Raw genomic sequence first — 20,462 nt, 5'->3', positions numbered from 1 at the left:
GAATTGCGAAAGATGATGGGAATATTGCCTGTGATTGATGCTGTGAAGAGGAACAGGTTGAGATGGTTTGGTCATGTGTTGAGGAAGGATGAAAGTGACTGGTTGAGAAGAGTGATGGAAATTAATGTAGAAGGAAGTAGAGGACGGGGAAGACCGAGAAAGACTTGGCTAAAGATGGTGGAAGAAGAAATGCGGGCAAGGGGGTTAACAAGGAGAGATGCAGAAAATAGGGCAAAATGGAGAAGATTGTCATGGGGACCGCAAGGCTAACCCCCGCTCTAGCAGGGAAAATGGCCTTAAAATGCATGTTGTTGTATATATGTATGTATATATATATATATATTGTTACGGGGTCCTCACCGATCCCCTGGTCTCGGTACACCTCCGAACCCCAAGAGGAACCCCGGCAGAAAAATATATTACCCTGTGTTGAAAATCAATAGTGAAACCACACCAATGATTATAAATGCACAAACCTGTATTATAAATCATACACAGGTAATACGGTACAGTAAATGGCCATTCAGAGTGCACTCCATATATATCTTATATAAATAAAGTCAACTGACTCACGGCTCTGCCAGCCAATGAATGGACACTCCTCAATGTCTCTATAACTTTTCCCAAGGCGAATGGGATTCGCTCCAGGGGTCGATGGAACGAAATCCGTTCGAAGCCCGAATCTCGCTCTCCCGCTGATATCCGAAGCGTGTACAGTGGGCAAGGGTGCTCTTCCCACCAAACTGTACAACGCGCCCTCCAGAGACGCACCTCCACCGCTCCAACAGCAAACCGCAACGTAATTGGAGACGAAGCGGTCTCACCCACTCATCCCCAAAAGACGGTAGGATGTTGGGGAGAAGACGACACGAAGCAAACCGTCACAGGTCCGAAGCACGGGGTTCAAGATGGCTGACGGCTCTGGCTTGAGCCGATGCGTCGAGGCAAGGATTCGTCGGAATCTCAGCGCCCCAAATCTGTCTACACAGATTTCTCCACTCCAGCGAATATTCGTATCGCAGGATGCCCCTTCCAGGAACTCAAAATCCCCTCGCATCCCCTCGCGGCTGTCGGTAGGCCTGGCTCGTTACGGAGCGCTGACGTCACCGTCTTCCCCGACTTTTCGCGCTGCTTCTTCCTCCTCACCTCATTGTCTTCTCCTTCGGTTTCCTGTTTCACTTAGAGTTATCCTTTTTAACTTTTGATAACCGTTCGTGAATAATAAGCCGTTTGAAGATAATAATAGCACAAAATATCAGCACTACGTCAAGTGGGTGAAAACCACAATAACGGAAGTCACGAACCCGTAGCACTTCCCCCCCTCAAGAAAGAAAGTTTGAACACAGCGAAAACTTTCTTTGCATGCAAGCTTCAACAAAAAAAACAAAAGTAAACTCACAATCCAAATCATCAATTGCCGTGGGCAACAATTATCACAACTCAAAAATAAAGCAACAAAATTTCACACAACCCACAGAGATTTACAAAGTTAATTCACTCTGGACAAAGCATCAGCAACGACATTGTCCCTGCCCTTTACATGCTCAATTTCCAAGTTGAACTCCTGAAAGGCCAACTCCATCTCATCAACCTCGGATTTTTGTTTTTCATTTTTTGAATGAAGGTTAAGGGGTTGATCAAAAATCCAAAGTTAAGCAACTCGACAGCACTTTTTCCGGGAGGCCAAGCCGAGTATTCACCACATGGACGCCTTTAGGAATGTGGAGTTCACGGTTAGTCCGTGCAGGAAAGTTCACTACCTGGACGACTTTAGGAACGTGGCGTTCACGGTTAGTCCGTGTAGGAATCTGGGCTCGGCGGCTCCGCCGCATTCAGTGATTCAACCTCTCCGGACTCCTAATAATTACGGTGGGACCACTTGTCACAGTAGTCACGGGAATAGCGGTCTCCTTCTCGGCCGCTACCCTGATAATCATTCTTTCGGGAGATGCTGTAACTCTGGGAGCCTCCATAGTAATATCGGCTGCGGCCACCACCAAAACTACTGCCAAGTTGTCCTCTTCTGTAGACCCCTCGACGCCTACCAAATGCCTTCCCTACTGTTATGGTCCGACCCTCCAAATCCTTGCCATTCCAATTCTTCTCTGCCTCTTTGGCGTCCTTTGTGCTTGCAAACGTGACAAAGCCGAACGCTCTTGACTGTTGCGTTTCCCTGTCTTTTACCAACCGCACTTCCACAAGCGGTCCATATTTGTTGAAGACAGAGGTCAGAACTTCTTCCTTTGTTTTGAAGTTCAGTCCCCCTACAAATAACTTGGTACTTTTGTCGCCATCCCTAACTGGTGAGGTGTTATTTTCCGTGCTGGGCTCTTTACCAACCCTCGGGTTACCATAAACTTGACCACCGGCCAAATCATTCCCGATAACCACAGATACTCCCTCTACAGGAAGAGTGGCTTGTAAACCTACGGTGACCGGTCCTGACACCCAATCAGACTCCAACTGGATGACATGAAGTGGAGCTCTAACACAGCCACCAATCCCCTGAAAACGAAAACTATCACCAGTTGCCGTCTCCTCTGACACTGGCAAAGTGCCCTCAAGCATCAAAGACTAATGTGCTCCTGTGTCCCTCAAGACCCTAACCGGTTTCCGGTTAGTCGAGGCTCCATCCAGTGACACAAACCCCTCGGAAATAAATGGTTGGTAACCCTTTTGAGGGCGATTTCTCACAATGGCCATCGCATTTGGAGTCGTACTAGTCGAACTCCGCTCCTGATGTTCCTTTCCCAGAGCATAACAGTTGGACATCCAGTGTCCAGGTTTATGGCAAAAGGTGCAAGTAGGCCCGGAGGAGAACCTCGTGGTCTGCCAAGGCATGGGGGCGGCAGTCTGCCTCGAGCCCCCCGGACGATAGGTCTGTCTTGGGACCGCAGTCTTCTGATTTCTAGAAGTCGTGGTATCAGAGTGGTCCTCATTTTCCTTTCGAGGCCGCCCCCCTGAATCTTCGTTCTCCGCACCAGATGTATCATAACTCTCCATGCGAACTCTAGGTGGGAAGTTAGGTTTATGGAACCTCATCCTGTGTGTTAAGGCATAGTCATCCGCCATGGTTGCTGCCTCATACAACTTTGTTACTTTCCTTTCTTCCAGATGTACTTTAATGTCCTCGTGGACGCACTGTTGGAATTCCTCCACCAGGATCAATTGTCGCAATAGTTCGAAGTCTTTCCCAACTCCTTTTGAATCACACCACCGATCAAACATGGTTTCTTTCTTCTGGCAAACTCCACATGGGTCTCATTCTCCCTCTTCCTGGCGTTCCGGAATTTTTGCCGGTAAGCTTTAGGGACCAATTCATAGGCTTTGAGAATGGTTTTCTTCACTATCTCATAATCTGCACATTGCTCAATCGGTAAAGCCGAATAAATATCTTGAGCCTTACCCACCAGAACACTTTGCACTAATATGGTCCAGGACTCCTCCGGTCATTTTAGCATTTGAGCCACTTTCTCAAAGTGCAACAAAAACTTGGCTACCTCCTTTTCATTGAAGGGTGGAACCAGCCTCACATGTCTGCCAACATCCCAGGTGTTTGGACTAGTTGTCGAACCAGTCGGCCTGGGTGGTACCTCTCCCCGTTCTCTCATTAACTCCAGCTCCTTGACTTTAATTTCCTGCTGAAGTGCCAATTCACGGTCCTTTAACTCCCTTTCGGCTCTTCTCTCCTCTGCTTCGAGTTCTCTTGCAGCTCTCCTTTCCTCTGCTTTTTTCTCTTCTAACCTTTCCTGGAGTTTCAATTGCATCTCCGTTTTTTGGAGCTCCACACTTTCTTGTTCTTCTGGTAACCAATCCAAGGCTCCCTCTCTCCATGTTCCACCATAGATTATATCACCACTATCTGCATCTCTGTTTTCTTCATTTTAGCTCGGACCTCCAAGCTAAAATGTTTGCCCAATATCAAGAGTTCCGATTTTAGTAACGCTCGGAACTGTGCCTCACTAGGGGTCGCTGTAAACTTCTCTGCGCCAAACTCCATGGTGACTATCCGTTAACACCTGTTAACCTTCACACAATAAATTTCCCCAAAAAACAAAAAATATTTATTTTTTGTTTTTATTGAAAAATTTGGGAGTGTTGAAAAATTTCAAAAATTGGAAAATTTGGGAATGCGAGGGAATTCTATCCCGGACGATATTTAAGGAATTTTAGATCCCGGACGAAGACCCAATTGTCAATTGGAGTCAATTGGACGAGCCCCCAATTTCTATTACGGGGTCCTCACCGATCCCCTGCTCTCGGTAAACCTCCGAACCCCGAGAGGAACCCCGGCAGAAAAATATATTACCCTGTGTTGAAAATCAATAGTGAAACCACACCAATGATTTATAAATGCACAAACTTGTATTATAAATCACACACAGGTAATACGGTACAGTAAATGGCCATTCAGAGTGCACTCCATATATATCTTATATAAATAAAGTCAAGTGACTCACGGCTCTGCCAGCCAATGAACGGACACTCCTCAATGTCTCGATGACTTTTCCCAAGGAGAATGGGATTCGCTCCAGCGGTCGATGGAACGAAATCCGTTCGAAGCCCGAATCTCGCTCTCCCGCCGATATCCGAAGCGTGTACAGTGGGCAAGGGTGCTCTTCCTGCCAAACTGTACAACGGCGCCCTCCCGCGACGCACCTCCACCGCTCCCTCAGCAAACCGCAACGTAATTGGAGACGAAGCGGTCTCACCAACTCATCCCCGACAGACGGTGGGATGTTGGGGAGAAGACGACACGAAGCAGCAAACCTTCACAGGTCCGAAGCACGGGGTTCAAGATGGCTGACGGCTCTGGCTTGAGCCGATGCGTCGAGGCAAGGATTCGTCGGAATCTCAGCACCCCAAATCTGTCTACGCAGATTTCTCCACTCCAGCGAATATTCGTATCACCGGATGTCCCTTCCAGGAACTCAAAATCCCCTCGCGGCTGTCGGTGGACCTGGCTCGTTACGGAGCGCTGACGTCACCGTCTTCCCCGACTTTTCACGCTGCTTCTTCCTCCTCACCTCATTGTCTTCTCCTTCGGTTTCCTGTTTCACTTAGAGTTATCCTTTCTAACTTTTGAAAACCGTTCGTGAATAATAAGCCGTTTGAAGATAATAATAGTACAAAATATCAGCACTACGTCAAGTGAGTGAAAACCACAATAACGGAAGTCACGAACCCGTAACAATATATATATATATATTTATATATACAGACTTGGCATTTCATATGTAATTTTTTTTGGTGGGGGTGAACTTACTTTTCAAGATGACTTAGAACCAAAACTTCATTGGAATTATGTTGAAAATATTCTAGATTTTGTCAATGTGACCTTTAAAATAAACAAAAACCACATTTGACATTTCGAAGCAAATAAATTGATCCTTGAAAGTGATGTAAACTGATATCGAACTCAATTCACGGACAGTACTCTGTTAAACATCTGTGCGTTTTCCAGAAGTATTTCTTTATTTTGCACATTAGCCAATTTTTTTTTAACAAAAACAAAAGTTAAATTACGACTGGGATTACGGACAGTAAAATTACAGTTCAGTACTTCGTGTAACCCCCACCAGCATTCAGGAGAGCACGTACACGTTGAGGCATGCTGTTCATGAGATTTGCCAAGGTTTGGACAGGAATCGCTTGCCATACAGTGACAATAGCCTGCTGCAATTCACGCTCAGAGGTAGGCTGCTGGTCCAAGTTGTTGATTTGACGTGTTAATTCTGCCCACAAGTTCTATATCGGATTCATATCCGGGGACATGGCAGGCCACTCGATATGCTCTACACCACGGTCAGCAAGAAAGTGTTGGATCATGCGAGCACAATGAGGCCGTGCATTATCATCTTGGGAGACAAAGTTTCCTTGAAAGGCTGCACGAGCAAATGGAAACAATTTTTCTTCCAGAATGGCCCTGTATTTGAACTGGTTCAGGTTTCCATTCAGAACAACCAGGTCAGTTTTGCCCCCTGCATGAAAAGCAGCCCAAACGGTGACCCCACCACCTCCAGCTTGGACTCTTGGCACTATACAATCTTCGTTGTAGGCTTCATGCACTTGTCTGCACACTCGGACGCGGCCATCTTGATGATAGACCAGAAATCTAGACTCGTCACTGAAGATCACGTGATTCCAGTGTCCTGGCTACCATTGACGGTGCTCTCTGGCCCACTGCAATCAGCGCTGACAGTGTTCTCTGGTCAGGTGTGGCTTTCTCAGGGGACGCCTGGCACGATAGCCTGCTTGAACCAGTCGTTGGTTGACTAGCCTTCTGGATACAGGCACATTTGTCAGTTGCTGCAACTCAGCCCTAAGCCGATTAGCTGACTTGGAACGGCCATTGCAGACTAACCGGTGCAGCTGGCGATCATCCCTCCTTGTGGTACTGCGGCGACGTCCTGGCCTCGGTATTGGAGTAGGGACACCCCTCTGAGCATTTCGTTTTAGGATCTTTGACACCTGACCTTGAGTGATGCCATACTGCCGAGCAAAAGCACGCTGTTTCATGCCGGAATTTCGTAAAGCCACCACTCCATGACAAACAGCATTGTTGAGTTGACGGACCATCTCCATAGGAAGCGGCAATAACTTTTGTAGACGTGCAGCAGTTGTTTTCACGTGCAGCAGTTGTTTTCCACTAATACAGAACGCAACAACCCTTATATACCCAATTGTGAAGCCAATCGTCAAATGTACCTGTCCGTACATTTTGTCACGCCACCTGTGATATAATCCTGTTATTGACTTCTTGCTGCGACAGACAATCAGTGACATGGTTCTTTTAATAAAGAAATCACCGAAGCGAAAAAAGAAACTCACCAGATTGATATATTGAGTTCAGAAAGTAAACCCAAGTCAAGAAAAATATATATTCCATATTAAATGCCAAGTCAGCATAAATCGGGATTTAAATTTAATTCAAAAATTGATCCAGACGTCTATTCTCTTTCAAACATTCAAACCGACGGAAGCCTCTCCTCAGTGAAAGACACATGAAAGCCCGCTTGGAGTTTCCAAAAAAGCACCGAAAGGACTCTCAGACTGTGAGAAACAAGACTCCGGTGGTCTGATGAAACCAAGATTGAACTGTTGGGCTTCCGTCTGGCCACTCTGCCATAAAGCCCAGAACGGTGGAGTGTTGCAGTGATGGTTGTCCTTCTGGAAGTTGATCCCATCTCCACACAGGATCTCTGGAGCTCAGCCAGAGTGACCATCGGGTTATTGGTCCCCTCTCTTACCAAGGCCCTTCTCCCCCGAATGCTCAGTTTGGCCGGGCGGCCAGCTCTAGGAAGAGTCCTGGTTGTTCCAAACTTCTTCCATTCAAGAATTATGGAGGCCACTGTGCTCTTGGGAATCTTCAATGCAGCAGAGATTTTTTTGTAGGCTTCCCCAGATCTGTGCCTCGACACAATCCTGTCTCTGAGCTCTGCAGGCAGTTCCTTCGACCTCATGGCTTGGTTTTTGCCCTGATATGCATCGTCAGCTGTGAGACCATATATAGACAGGTGTGTGCCTTTCCAAAACATGTCCAATCAATTGAATTTACCACAGGTGGACTCCAAACAAGGTGTAGAAACATCTCAAAGATGATCAAGAGAAATGGGAGGCACATGAGCTAAATTTCAAGTGTCATAGCAAAGGGTATGAATACTTATGTCAATGTGATATTTCAGTTTTTTCTTTTTAATAAATTTGCAAAACTTTCTAAAATCCTGTTTTCTCTTTGTCATTATGGGGTATTGAGTGTAGATTGATGAGGGAAAAAAATGAATTTAAACGATTTCAGCATAAGGCTGCAACATAACAAAATGTGAAAAAAGTGAAGGGGTCTGAATACTTTCTGAATGCACTGTATGTTGCTGCTTTTCATCAGCAGGGACTGGCAAGCTTGTCAGGATAGGAGGGACAATGGACGGTGCAAAGTACAGGATGAAAACCTTGATGAAAAGCTGGTCGAGTCAGCATTGAATCTGAAACTGGGTAGGAGATTCACATTTCAGCAGGACAATGATCTTAAGCACAGAGCTAAAGCCACACTAGAGTGCCTGAATAAGAAGAAATACATGTTGTTAAGTGGCCTGGTCAAAGTCCGAACTTAAACCCAATTGAACATTTGTGGCGAGACTCGACGATTGCAGTCCATCGACAATCCCGAATCAAACTTGACATTACTCGAGCAATTCTCATCTGAAGAATGGGCAAAGATAGCACCATCCCACTGTGCAAAGCTGGTAGTGATCTACCGAAAAAGACTCATAACCGTCATTGCTACAAGAGTTGCTTCCACCAAGTGCTGACCTAAGGGGCTAGCGCTTGCCAAGCCAGCCGTTCCTTCAGGGTTTTAAATGTCTGTTTAAATCCCGTCTGGACTACTGCAATAGCCTCCTCTATGGTTCACCCTCAAAAATCACCAATAAACTCCAATACATTCAGAACTCCGCTGCCCGTCTACTCACCCATTCCCGGACCCGTGACCACATCACCCCCGTCCTTTACAAGCTTCACTGGCTCCCCATCCCCCAGAGAATCCAGTACAAAATCCTCCTCTTGACATACAAAGCCCTCCATAACCTGGCCCCATCCTACCTGGCTGACCTCCTCTCCAGACACACTCCCACCCGCAACCTCCGCTCTGCTGGTACAAACCTCCTGATCCCCTCCATCCGGACCAAATTCAGATCCTGGGGGGACAGGGCCTTCTCCATCGCTGCGCCCACCCTCTGGAACTCACTACCTCACACCATCAGAGACTCCTCCTCACTCACCACATTCAAAACATCACTAAAGACCCACCTGTTCAACACTGCATTCAACATTCAACCCACAGCATTTAACCCCTGACTATCTCTTCTCCTTCTCCCTCCTTTTGCTTTAAATATTTCCCTATTGATTCTTGTCTTTTTTGAAATTGTTGTTTTCATGTATGGTTATGCATTATGTTTGCCACTCTGTCAAAGCGCCTTTGGGCTTCTGGAAAAGCGCGATACAAAATAAATGAATTATTATTATTATTATTATTATTAAATGGCGTGCCTGCTCAAATGCTTAAATCAAATGGCGATCTCTCCACAAGAAACTTGGTAAATGAGCACACCCAATGTTCTTGAGACCCGACCAGAGAGAGACTCATCTATATACCCGAAAAAGGAATGACCCTTCCTGCCACTCCTGTAGTGAGCGGGTGTCCTTGTAAATTAAAATGTTGGTCAGTGGACTCAGCCGTCGTAATGACATCATAGACGTAATGACGTAACGGACACAAAACTGATATATTTTAACTTCCAGTAAGTTTGCAGTCACTACGAAGGGATTAGTGTTACGATTAGATTTACTATAATATTGACGTTACGTTATCATTATTGCGAAAATGATATTACCCTAAAAAAATCCGAGGCTAATTCCCTACTTCCTCGGTTATTAATATTAGTGGTGAACACCGCTTAGATCATTGATCATGAACCATACACCGCTTCAATCCATCAACTCTCCATTCACGACACTGGGATTAAAGCGTTATGGTTATATTTACTATATTATTATTATGAAAACGATACTACTGAAACGGTACACTACTGGATTAAGAAACCTGGGCTAAATTTGTCCGAAGCGGTCTGAAGATGAGTCAAAACGCCTAAGGCCTATAGGTACCGTACGTATTGTTGGAAGAGCCATAACGTCTCTGCTTTCGATATTTCATGATCATTTTAACAATCGGTTTGTTTGTGCTTCAAACTGAATGAAAAACGTACAAGTCAGGAGACGACGATGGTTCACGAGAGAGCGGTATTCAATGACAAAGGACGGACTGTAACCGAAACAGGCCCGGAAATGTCAAAACGAAGATTACTGACTTTGAAATGAGATAGAAAATAATGTATAATCAGTTATGAGGTTAGTTAGCTACACAATACCGAAAATTCGGTGAAAAATGAAATGAAAAAAAAAAAATACAAAAATAAATAAATAAATAAATTTTAAAAATGAAAAAAAAAAAAAAAAAATGAAACATCGAGCTCCGTGGGGCTAGACACATGACATTGGCCTAACCAAATATCGAAACTCCTGTCAGATTCCACCAAACCCCTCGGAGAAGATGTAGCTTGAACTCGATTACCCCAGAAAAAGACATCTTTTTCGGGCGTGGCTCCGCCCACAATGGGCGCAATACGCCCACTCTAGGCAGGACACAACTAGATCATGATATCAACCTCCCACCCAAAGTTCATCAAGATCGGATGATATCATCGGGTAGTTATGCTGTGGACAGACAGACACAGATACACACACATGACGAATATAGTGGTCACTTATTGATTTTATTTTCGACGATATGTTAGGCATGAACGACATATAAATAAAAATGGCGGAGTGTGGAGAGTCAGCCGCCATACGCCGTAATGACATCAGACGTAATCAGATCACCCTGTCATGTGACCATATCCTCAGCTCTGATTGGTATACGTTTGAGGGGACATACATATGGACGGACAAACACTGTTCTAGACGGATTCGCCCAATGGACCATGCTGTAAAAATGACTAATCGTTGTTCAACCCATAACAGGATTTTGTGTGATCATTCATGAAACAAAATCTCAAGTGAAGGCATGAAAATTGCCCATTTATTAGTCCCCTACCGGTTTCATCAGAGGGGACAATAGGTTTGCTCTCCATCTGTCTGTCTGTCTGTCTGTCCATCCGTCCATCCCACCTGTGGATTTTCAGAGTTTTTTCCCCATACCCTTTAACATATTCAACTGAAACTTGGTGCATGGCTTTTATTATGATAAGTTACAGAACATGTTTGAGTTTCAGGGCGTTTCATCAATTTTTTTTTTGCAAAGATATACCTTTTTAGGATTTTGAAAATATTACATCAGTAGGGGACATGTATTGCAAAGCAATTCTTGCTCTTGTTTTATTAGTCTCCATTTCCATCTACATTTGAATAATCACAAGAAGGACACAATTATTTCTGGGCCATTTAAAAGAATCGCCTTGCTGGTAACTGGATCCCTGGTGCTTATTCTGAGCCAAAATAAAATGGCAAAACTCGAATATAACATCGCAATATGAATAGGCTTATGCAAATGCTATTTCTATATCACAGGTTTTTTCTCTTCCCTTTAGCCCCGAAGCAGAATTACGAGTAGTACAGAGCACAAATAATCCTTACCCATTGTTGTGCTCCATTTCACGTGCTTGGGCCTGCAGTGAGTCCACAGCTTCGGAAAGTGTGTACAAGTTGTCCCAACTCACGTCGCTCCCACCACCTGGCTCCAAGCCCCTGAACATTGAAAGCACGAGTCTAACAAAGTAGATTCAACTTCTTGAATGAACTACTGTTGCTTATGAAAAGTCAGTTAAAGCAATTGCTACACAGTACAAAAGAATTAATCATAAAACTTTTCCTTAAATAACTCCAACCACCACACCTTAGAATCCATACCCTCTTCTTCTTCTTCTTCTTCTTCAAAGGTTTACCGTTTGCCACTGATGCAATCGATGGCCTCAAAAGTGCATGCTCTTTTCAAGCCAAACATACAATTAGAAAAATTTTTGTGTCAATGTTGTTAAAATATGCTGAAACACTTTTTCCCACGAAATTATGTTCAGCTTCAAATGTTGACTGATTATTTTTGGAATGCCAGAACAAACAATTTTGCATCTTTCTTTCTTTGCTCATGCAAATGCATCAAAACAAATGCACATAAATTCAGCAAAGCAATCACAAGAATTGTGTGGAAGCAGAAGCATAGTCACAAGTTTCCAACACGTTTAAAATTGATGACAGCAGTCGTGGGAACAGCAACCAAGCAGGGATGATTAGCCTGTGGAAATCAATTTTTGAACGCCCCACGGAAATCAATTATCTTACATCCCTGCACCTCAATACACCACATCCAAAAAAGCAACATTATTTAAAAAAGGCCTTCCTATTGATCGGCAAACAAAGTTGCTTCATCCAATTGCACTTCTTTACATTTCCGTTGCAGCACATCTGCAATCGCTTTTCAGAGAACCATAGCAACAAATTAGAGCCCATTGCTGCCCCCCTACCGCCACGCCCCGGACAAGGTCAGAGATGGGGGACATTATAATGACCTCTGACTGACCGACTGAGCGATCATCTGTCCATGCACATTTGTGTACGTGATATTTCAAAAACCGCTGAACATTTACCTTTCATATTACACAGATCTATTCCTAATACCATCCAAAAGGCGGGGAACCTAGAGTATTGGTGCCTTGTTTCTCAACATTCTTTCTCTAGCAAATAAATCGGACTGGCATTTATATGCATAGGCATAATGACATTGTGGGACAAATAATTAAACCCTGCTGATTGTGTTGGCTTAATGGAGTGAAGAAGAAGAAAATACCGAATCAATTAATCATTTACTGTTAGATTTGGTGATTGCTACAAAACCACCATAGGATGATAATGTTCTAAATCAGAAGTTTAAGTTGCTAATGCCAATGATTTCAAGTACGAGTGGTAAGCTGGCATCAAGATAAAAAGGTCACCATTGACATATAACCAAGTGAGTAGTCAATATATTGAGACAATAAAAGTCAAAATGTAACTGCGACAGATGCCAGGAAAACTGACAATGATTAGAAAGGCTCGAGACATACACTGGTCGACAGATGACCAAATCGCCGCGGTTGGTGCCATAGGCCAGCCCTAATCCTGGATCGGGGAGCCAGCGTGCTGAGTTGATACTGACATGTCTGCGCTGATCGGCAGGCATCGGATACACCACATCAAACACACGCTGTAAGTGAAAGAGCAGTGGAAGCACAAATTAAAATCCTATGCATATAAATCACAATGTTAGTTGGCCAAAACAAAAACGATTCGAATTCAATTGGAAGCCAAAAGAGTGAACTAAAACATAGGTACGTGAGAGGTACAACGAAGTGAGTAACAATTTACTGGCATGTTTATGCACTACAAAATATTTTCCTCCAAAATACATTTTAGTAAAACGATGTCAAGCCATTTGCAGTGGTCATCTATCTATATAATGTATATTATGGAGGTGGCTACTTTTGAGACCTGGCATGTCTCTGCCTTGCACCTCCTGAAATCCACCCATGCGTGGAGAGAGCAACCTGCAGCTTGCACACGTGCACGCACACACATACACACAATGCTGTGCTAACTACTCACACGCATGGAGCTGTCTCCGGCATGAGGCTGCTGAAGACGGAACACCTGGGCTACCATGTGTTCAGTGGCAGGCTGAAGGATGATACGGCGTGATGCAAGGCCCACAAGAATGTAGCGCCCCACAGGTGACAGGCTCACCGAAATTGCATTTGGCCCTACACAGATGGAAACTGTTATTAATTACTGTGTACACATGCATTATGCAACAATCCTAACACTTTTCAGGCACCCTTCCAAACTCATTTGGTGGTATGATCTAAGTCAGGGGTTCTCTAACTGGTGGGTGGTTGGGGATGTTGGGGGGAGTTTGCATTGTGCCTGAAGTTTTTAAAGGGATGAAGGGCAGAATGGAGAAAGCAGAAACATTTGACAAGCAGAGCAACTGCAAGATAGGCTGAAAGCTGAGAATAAAATAGGAAAAATAATAAAACAAATCAGGATTTTTTTTTTCTCATCAAGTGAACGCATATTTTTTACTACACCGTATTGATACCATTCTAAGGGCCCAAATTTTTAGCCTGTCAATTTTTCTTCAGGAAAAAATAAAATGAAACAATACTTTATGAATGCAAGACACACCTTTATTAAAGTTCACCCAAATGTCCAACTGAGAAATGTCAGAATTATTTTTTTAAATATAAATGTCACAAAAAAAATAAGGAAAATAGATCAATGACACCATGATAAATCATACTCTCATGTATAAATTGCCTTATTCTGAAAAAGTGGGTGATGTGCAGAATAATTCACTGTTCGATTCACATTTGCCATACCGAAGTCCCAAACAATTGCTTTAAACAAGACGACGTGAATATAATAAGGGTTGGAAAACAAGTGATCAATGACATAAAAACAAGAGATCAATGACACGGAAAGAAGAGATCAACTATAACGATACTTGGTGGAGTGCATAGATCTGCCCGGAAGAACAGTTTACATTTTGTATCCCACTAATAGGCCGGACCTAGATCTGGACCTGAACTAAAATCAAATCAGCTTGTTCTTGTCACCTACCCAACTCATCCCCCAGGGTTTGTCATAATCCATCCACAACTCTTTGAAATATCATCCTATACAGTCATACCCCGTTGTACGCCATTTCGACCTACGTCAAATCCGACTTTACGCCACTCTTCTAGAGTAAATTTCAGTTCAGCGAACGTCATTATGTGCGACTTTACGTCACTCCTCCGGACGTGAAAAAAAAAAGTTTTCCTTAAAAATATATTTAAAATAAATAAAATAGTACATAAATTAACAATAAAAAAAATAATTTAAAATACAATAAAAAGCACGTTAAAATATATATTAAAATGTACGTACAGTATACTGTACGTACGCACAGCTGCTAGTTCTCATTCAAAACAGAGGCGACGTACAGTATTCCTTTACTGTGTCTGTGTTAGCCATGGGTCCTAAGAAGGATAATGCTAGTGTTTCCAAGCGTAATGTGGTTACGATGGAAGATAAGTAAAATCTGATTAAAAGGTATGAAAAAGGTGAAAAAGTGTCGGTGATAGCGCATAGACCTTATCACGAATCGGAACCGCAATGTGTCATGGAATCGGAAAGGGGCAATTGCGCCGCCGGCGGTCGCTGTCACTTTGACAGACTGCTTGTTTACATTGACACACTACATGATCCTTACCACTGTGATCAGCTCATGAGCCAGTATTTGCAAGCCAAGGACACTGTCGCAAAACTGAAAGCCGCCATTGCAGTATGTAACAAGAAGCTTACTGTTTCGGACATAGCAAACTGTGATGAATTTGTGAAACTTTATACAAACTTTTGTGAAACTTTAGTCATGACCTGTTTAAGTGGTTATTAGCAGAAGTATCCCCTCATGCACAGAACCTTCATTATTATAAGGGGAAATTATCAATGGAAGACAAGACCTGGCAAATAAACAATACTACAAAACTCGGAGTTAAGCTATCTCAATCTTTAGAGGATCAACTACTCATGACACTCATGAAGCTTCGGCTTAATCTTCGCGACGAGGACCTCGCATTTCGCTTTGGATTAGGACAAAGCACCGTCTCCCAAGTTTTGTTCGCAAGTGTACAGCCAGTATAAGTCAAGACCTACTCTCAAGTGCCTTGTTGGTATTACACCTAGCGGAACAATTTCATACATTTCCAAACCTACAGGAGGAAACACGTCGGACAAAAAAATTGTAAAGATGACGAACATTGTAGACAAGTTCCAGCCCCGCGATATTTGTATGGCCGATCGAGGTTTCAACATTCAGGAACTGTTCTTGCATAAGCAGGTTGCTTCTCTTCTCCAATGGGAACCCCCCTTTCCCTCAAATATTTCTTTAAATCGTTGGATTTTAATGCCAAAAAAACGCTGAATTTCTTTCACATTAGCCATCTTCCTTTCCGTAAACACAGCGTCGATCGTAGACAGATGCTTCCTCTTCTGGGTTCGTGTTTACCTTTGCCCCCTTTTCGATCCCATCATGCTTTGCGGTGGAGCGCCCTCTGTTATTTACCGATTTGCGATAAGGTCTATGCCTTAGGGCTGCCATGGTCGACGGTATCGACCATCATTCACGATAGGGAACGTATTCTCGCATACGTCACTGAAAAAGCGCCGCCGGCTAAGACTGCTAAAATGTGTGTTTGTGCTCAGAAGAGACGCCATGTTTAAGGTGAATAACATAATCTTATTAATTTCATTTATTATTCTTTACAAATTCATTTATTAATTGTGTTCATTACTCATTAAAAAACAACACCAGACAACACAAAAAACAACACCACTCAACACCAGCCTGGTGTTGGCTTAGCAGTTAGGGTGCCGGCTTGGGATCCTAGGATCCTGGGTTTGAATCCCGGTCGATCGCTGAATTAACGCCAGGGGGGTTGACTCAGCCTGTCATCCTTCCGAGGTCGGCAAATTGAGTACTAGCTTGCTGGGATGAATGATCACGGTGTGTACCCCGATTTAGAATAGGTACACCGTATCCCTGCGCATCGAAAGAGCGTGACCAAGGGTTGGCGTCAGGAAGGGCATCCGGCCATAAAAACATTGCCTCAAACAGGGAACCATGATTGTCATGGGGCCTGCAAGGCTAACCCCCACTCTAGCGGGGAAAATGGCCTTAAAACGATCATTCATTCATTTATTCATTTTCACTCATTAAAAAATATGACTAAAATGTGTTTTTAGTGTTTTTTTAAGTTTAGCGATAGTTATATACTTTCGCGAGTTATTTACTCTAGTTTTACGGTGTTTGTCTTCATTTTAAGGCATTTTTAAGGCTTTTTTTTTTTTTTTTTTTGTATACAAGATCGAGGCTCGTGAAAGAGCTAAAAGGCATTACACCCGGTTTACGTCAAAAACCGAGTTACTTATGGAACTTATGGAACCAATTAATGACGTAGCCCGGGGTATTACTGTATATCGTTTTGGACCCATCTCTGAATAGTGAAGAATCACTTAAAAACCAAATATCGGATCCAGATATTCACCAAAATTTAATCAGTTCGTCCTTGTCCAACCCGCCCACCAGATTTCATCCAAATCCATCCATAACTTTGAGATATCCTGCTCACAGACAGAAAAAGAAACAGAAGGGGTCGTCTCCTTCTCCCTTTATTATGTTTCATGTGTGTTTATGTTTATGCTTTTGTGTTTTATGTGTTAGCTCTTACACGAGCCTCGACTTTGTATACAAAAAAAAACCCCCGCAAATTCCATCAACCTTTCGTGGTGGATGTAATGACAAAATTCAACACAAGTAATGAAAACCAGAGATGACTCTTCTTTTGCATAAACATCCTCATTCTGATCACATGAGTGACGGTGTGTCCTCATCTCCCATTCCTCCCGCAACTCCCTTCTTACAGAAAGCCATGGCAGAGGCTCTCTCTGATTTATTGATTTTATTTTTAACTTTGAAAGGTTTTTTGACCCATCTCCTGAAAACCTTTGCTACAACACCCTGAGCACAAGCTGCATTTAAACTAATTTGGTTTAGTGGTACAGGAGTGCACACAAGTCGAACTAGACCGGCACTCAGTAAAGAGCATACCTCCGCCTGGTGAACAGTTTACATTTTGTATCTCAGAGTAGACCAGAAAATAACAATAAAGAATCACATTTACCATCCCTTTCTTGATGTCTTTATTGTGTTGGGAGATCAATCGTTTCACTTGTTAACCTCGTGTGTGTGTGTGTGTGACTGACATACACACACACACACACACACACACACACACACACACACACACACACACACACACACACACACACACACACACACACACACACACACACACACACACAAAGTTCCTGTGCATAATTTACACCTATGTGAAATGAGAAATGAAAACAAATGCATCACGTTCTATGGTCATACCAATATATAGTGTTTGATGAATTATGAAATGAACATGAGAATGTCAACACGTGTGCAAGACAAGTCTCCAGCATGACTGCATGGTGTTCCGATGAATACCAAAACGCCAAGCCACAAAGTTTTGTGGTATTCCGGTCTCAAGCATGTCAACAGCACAAAGACGTTCATTTTCGGAAAGTCGTGGCATCACGCTTACGACCGTCAATAAAAATGTTGTTCACAGCTGGGATGATTCACCGAATCGTGCTACATGACAATCTCACGAACACCGTCCCTACTGTGCTCAGTCCCACGTGTAGCACTGTCACGCGACTCAGTTCACGTGCATGGCAATTTGTGCATGCAGTGCACAGTATAAACCACCTTTAGAGGCCATTTTTCCCCGCAAGCGGGGGTTGGCCTTTTTCTGGAACTGTGGTTGTTGTTGTTTTTCGGTCCCCTTTTTGAAGCAATGTTTTACGGCCGGATGCCCTTCCTGACGCCAACCCTTTTTGCCGCCTTTAACGACAAGCAGGGAATTACCAGTGAGCTGGTACTCAATTAGCCGACCTCGGAAGGATGACAGGCTGAGTCAACCCCCCTGGCGTTAATTCAGCGATCGACCGGGATTCGAACCCAGGATCCTAGGATCCTAAGCCGGCACCCTAGCCGCTTGCACAGTATGCACAATGCAAATTCCGGATATTCACGGGTAAACTAGGGAACATGGCAAGGCACATGCTGGCTGATCATGATATTGCTAGGGTACATGTCATTATCATTTTGTGTAATTTTCAGGGTGCACAAGTCCTTTTTTCCATATAAATGCATGTTTCAACCATCTCTTATATTGATGCAATCCCATCCAAAACCTTGATCTTTTCTACTCCTGTTAATACACCCCAAACCCACCTCCTTCAAATTCCGTTTTCTTTCCTGAAAGTCCCTGTAGTGTCTATCTTGTTTATACCGTGTACCCCACCCCAGCCCTCTCCCTTCCACAAAGCTCCTAATGCCCCTGTTCTCCACTGTTATTGTGCTTTCCTCTCTCCCCCCCCCCTCTTGTCTCCCGCTCCCTTTAGTATATGTCCTGTGCGTTAGCTCTTACACGAGCATCGACCGAGTATTAAAAAAAAAACTAAAAAAAACTGAACATGTATTTTTTTGGTCTGAGTAACAATTATTCCAACAGAAGAATTAAAATTGTTCAGTTATAATACATTCGTTTGCTTGTAGACAGACCCTTAATTATCTCAACTTAAAAATATATACATGGCCATAGTAGCAAAATAAGCTTGGGTAAATCGAGATGGTGGTGAATATCTGTCTTGAATGGTGGTAAATGCATGTGCATTGCAGCATAACAGACTGCTTGATAATTACCATAAGCTAATGACTCGCGAAAGACTCAAGAGTTGCTAACGAGCTCTTAGAGTGCTAATCTGACAGATGTCACATATCACTCAGTGAGAGTGGTTGGGTACATTCAACATGCCACGTTGTTCATCATATTGTGTTTCATTAAAGTTAAAAGTCATACGTTATGCCGAATTAAACACCATCGAAAATGGCTCTCTCCATATATTATTTAAAAGACTGCTTCTGAGTGAACCAGATTTCCAGTCCTCGTCTCGAGTTAATTTTTGCGAAATTTAATATTTGGCGTTTGAGTTACACATAGAAGCTGGTATTTTCCTGAGACTTTTATCTGAAAATTACTCTGCATATTACACAAGAGTTGATTACTGAGTGTGTATGTGCAGCGCGTGTGTGTGTGTGTGTGTGTGTGTGTGTGTGTGTGTGTGTGTGTATGCAAGCAAGTTGGTTTTGCTTGCTATCCCCACACCTGGGTGGGCCTCAGCAGATGGAATTGAGATCTCCTGGGTCTAAAATTATCCACCCTCATTAGATATTCATAAAAATTTCAAAAAATAATATCCCACTTTGACATTTGGAGTATTATGGGTAGATCAGTGACAAAAAAAACAACTCATTTTCATTTTAAGTCAATTTATTTTCATTTCTCATTTAATCCATTTTAAATTCAGCCTGTTACACAACAAAATGTGAAAAAAGTCAAAAGGTGTGAATACTGTCGCGTTTCTGGCGATTAAAATCTTTCCCAGGAAACAGATTATCCGAGCAAGCTTTAACGACGATCATCGACTCATCGATCATCGACTCATCGATCATCAATCGATCATCGACTTTAACGGCGATGATCAGAAAATAACTGCAGAAAATATGGCCCTGTTCTCTACTGTTATTGTGCTTCCCTCTCTCCCCGCCTCTTGTCTCCCGCTCCCTTTAGTATATGTTCTATGCGTTAGCTCTTTCATGAGCATCGACTGAGTATAAAAAAAAACCAAAAAAAAAAAACTGAACATGTATTTTTTTGGTCTGAGTAACAATTATTCCAACAGAATTAAAATTGCTCAGTTATAATACATTCGTTTGCTTGTAGGCAGACCCTTAATTATTTATCTCAACTTTTAAAAATATACATGGCCATAGTAAAAAACTGCAGAAAATAACCTAAACAAAACCGGATTTAGAAATGTACAAAAATAAACAGCTTTATTAAAACGGAATGCCGGTAATACAAAATAAAACGCGCGATAATAAATAATGTTCCTAAATGGACGTCCCCCACAAACAGACTTGAACACAGACACAGGAAGAAAATAAAATGGAAATTAATTGTGTTGGATTATTTTGTGCACTTAACTCTGATCAGCTAGTGGGCCTCGTCAGTCTGCGAACGGGTCCCATAGGTCCGTGCGCGGGAACACATCCAGTAGGCCTCGATGCGCCCTTGTTCACTAGGCCTCGTCACGCTGCAGTGGCAAGCCGCGCTCATCTGCACGGAGAACCGCAGTTCCCGGGCCGCGGCTCTTCCTGCTGCCTCTGCACATCTCCCGAT

The 20,462-nt window shown here is 43.2% G+C and overlaps 1 protein-coding gene across 10 annotated transcripts in view; it reads right to left on the bottom strand.

Annotated features, from left to right (window-relative positions):
* The window catches only part of AMBRA1 (autophagy and beclin 1 regulator 1), a 270,081-nt gene that overhangs the window by 17,660 nt on the left and 231,959 nt on the right, over positions 1-20,462 (bottom strand). For all 10 annotated transcript variants that reach the window (XM_078777592.1, XM_078777593.1, XM_068118880.2 and 7 more), the window contains 3 exons: positions 13,189-13,343; positions 12,651-12,790; positions 11,188-11,298 (listed from right to left, as the gene is read on the bottom strand). In XM_078777592.1, the coding sequence (XP_078633718.1) occupies positions 11,188-11,298; positions 12,651-12,790; positions 13,189-13,343 (406 nt within the window). The remainder of the gene's footprint in view (positions 1-11,187; positions 11,299-12,650; positions 12,791-13,188; positions 13,344-20,462) is intronic.

The sequence above is a fragment of the Myxine glutinosa genome, chromosome 1 (genome assembly GCF_964187855.1).
Source record: "Myxine glutinosa chromosome 1, kmMyxGlut1.1, whole genome shotgun sequence".
In the NCBI taxonomy this organism is placed as follows: Eukaryota; Metazoa; Chordata; class Myxini; order Myxiniformes; family Myxinidae; genus Myxine; species Myxine glutinosa.
Note: the sequence above shows the minus strand (reverse complement) of the source record. Positions and strands in the feature narration are given on the sequence as shown.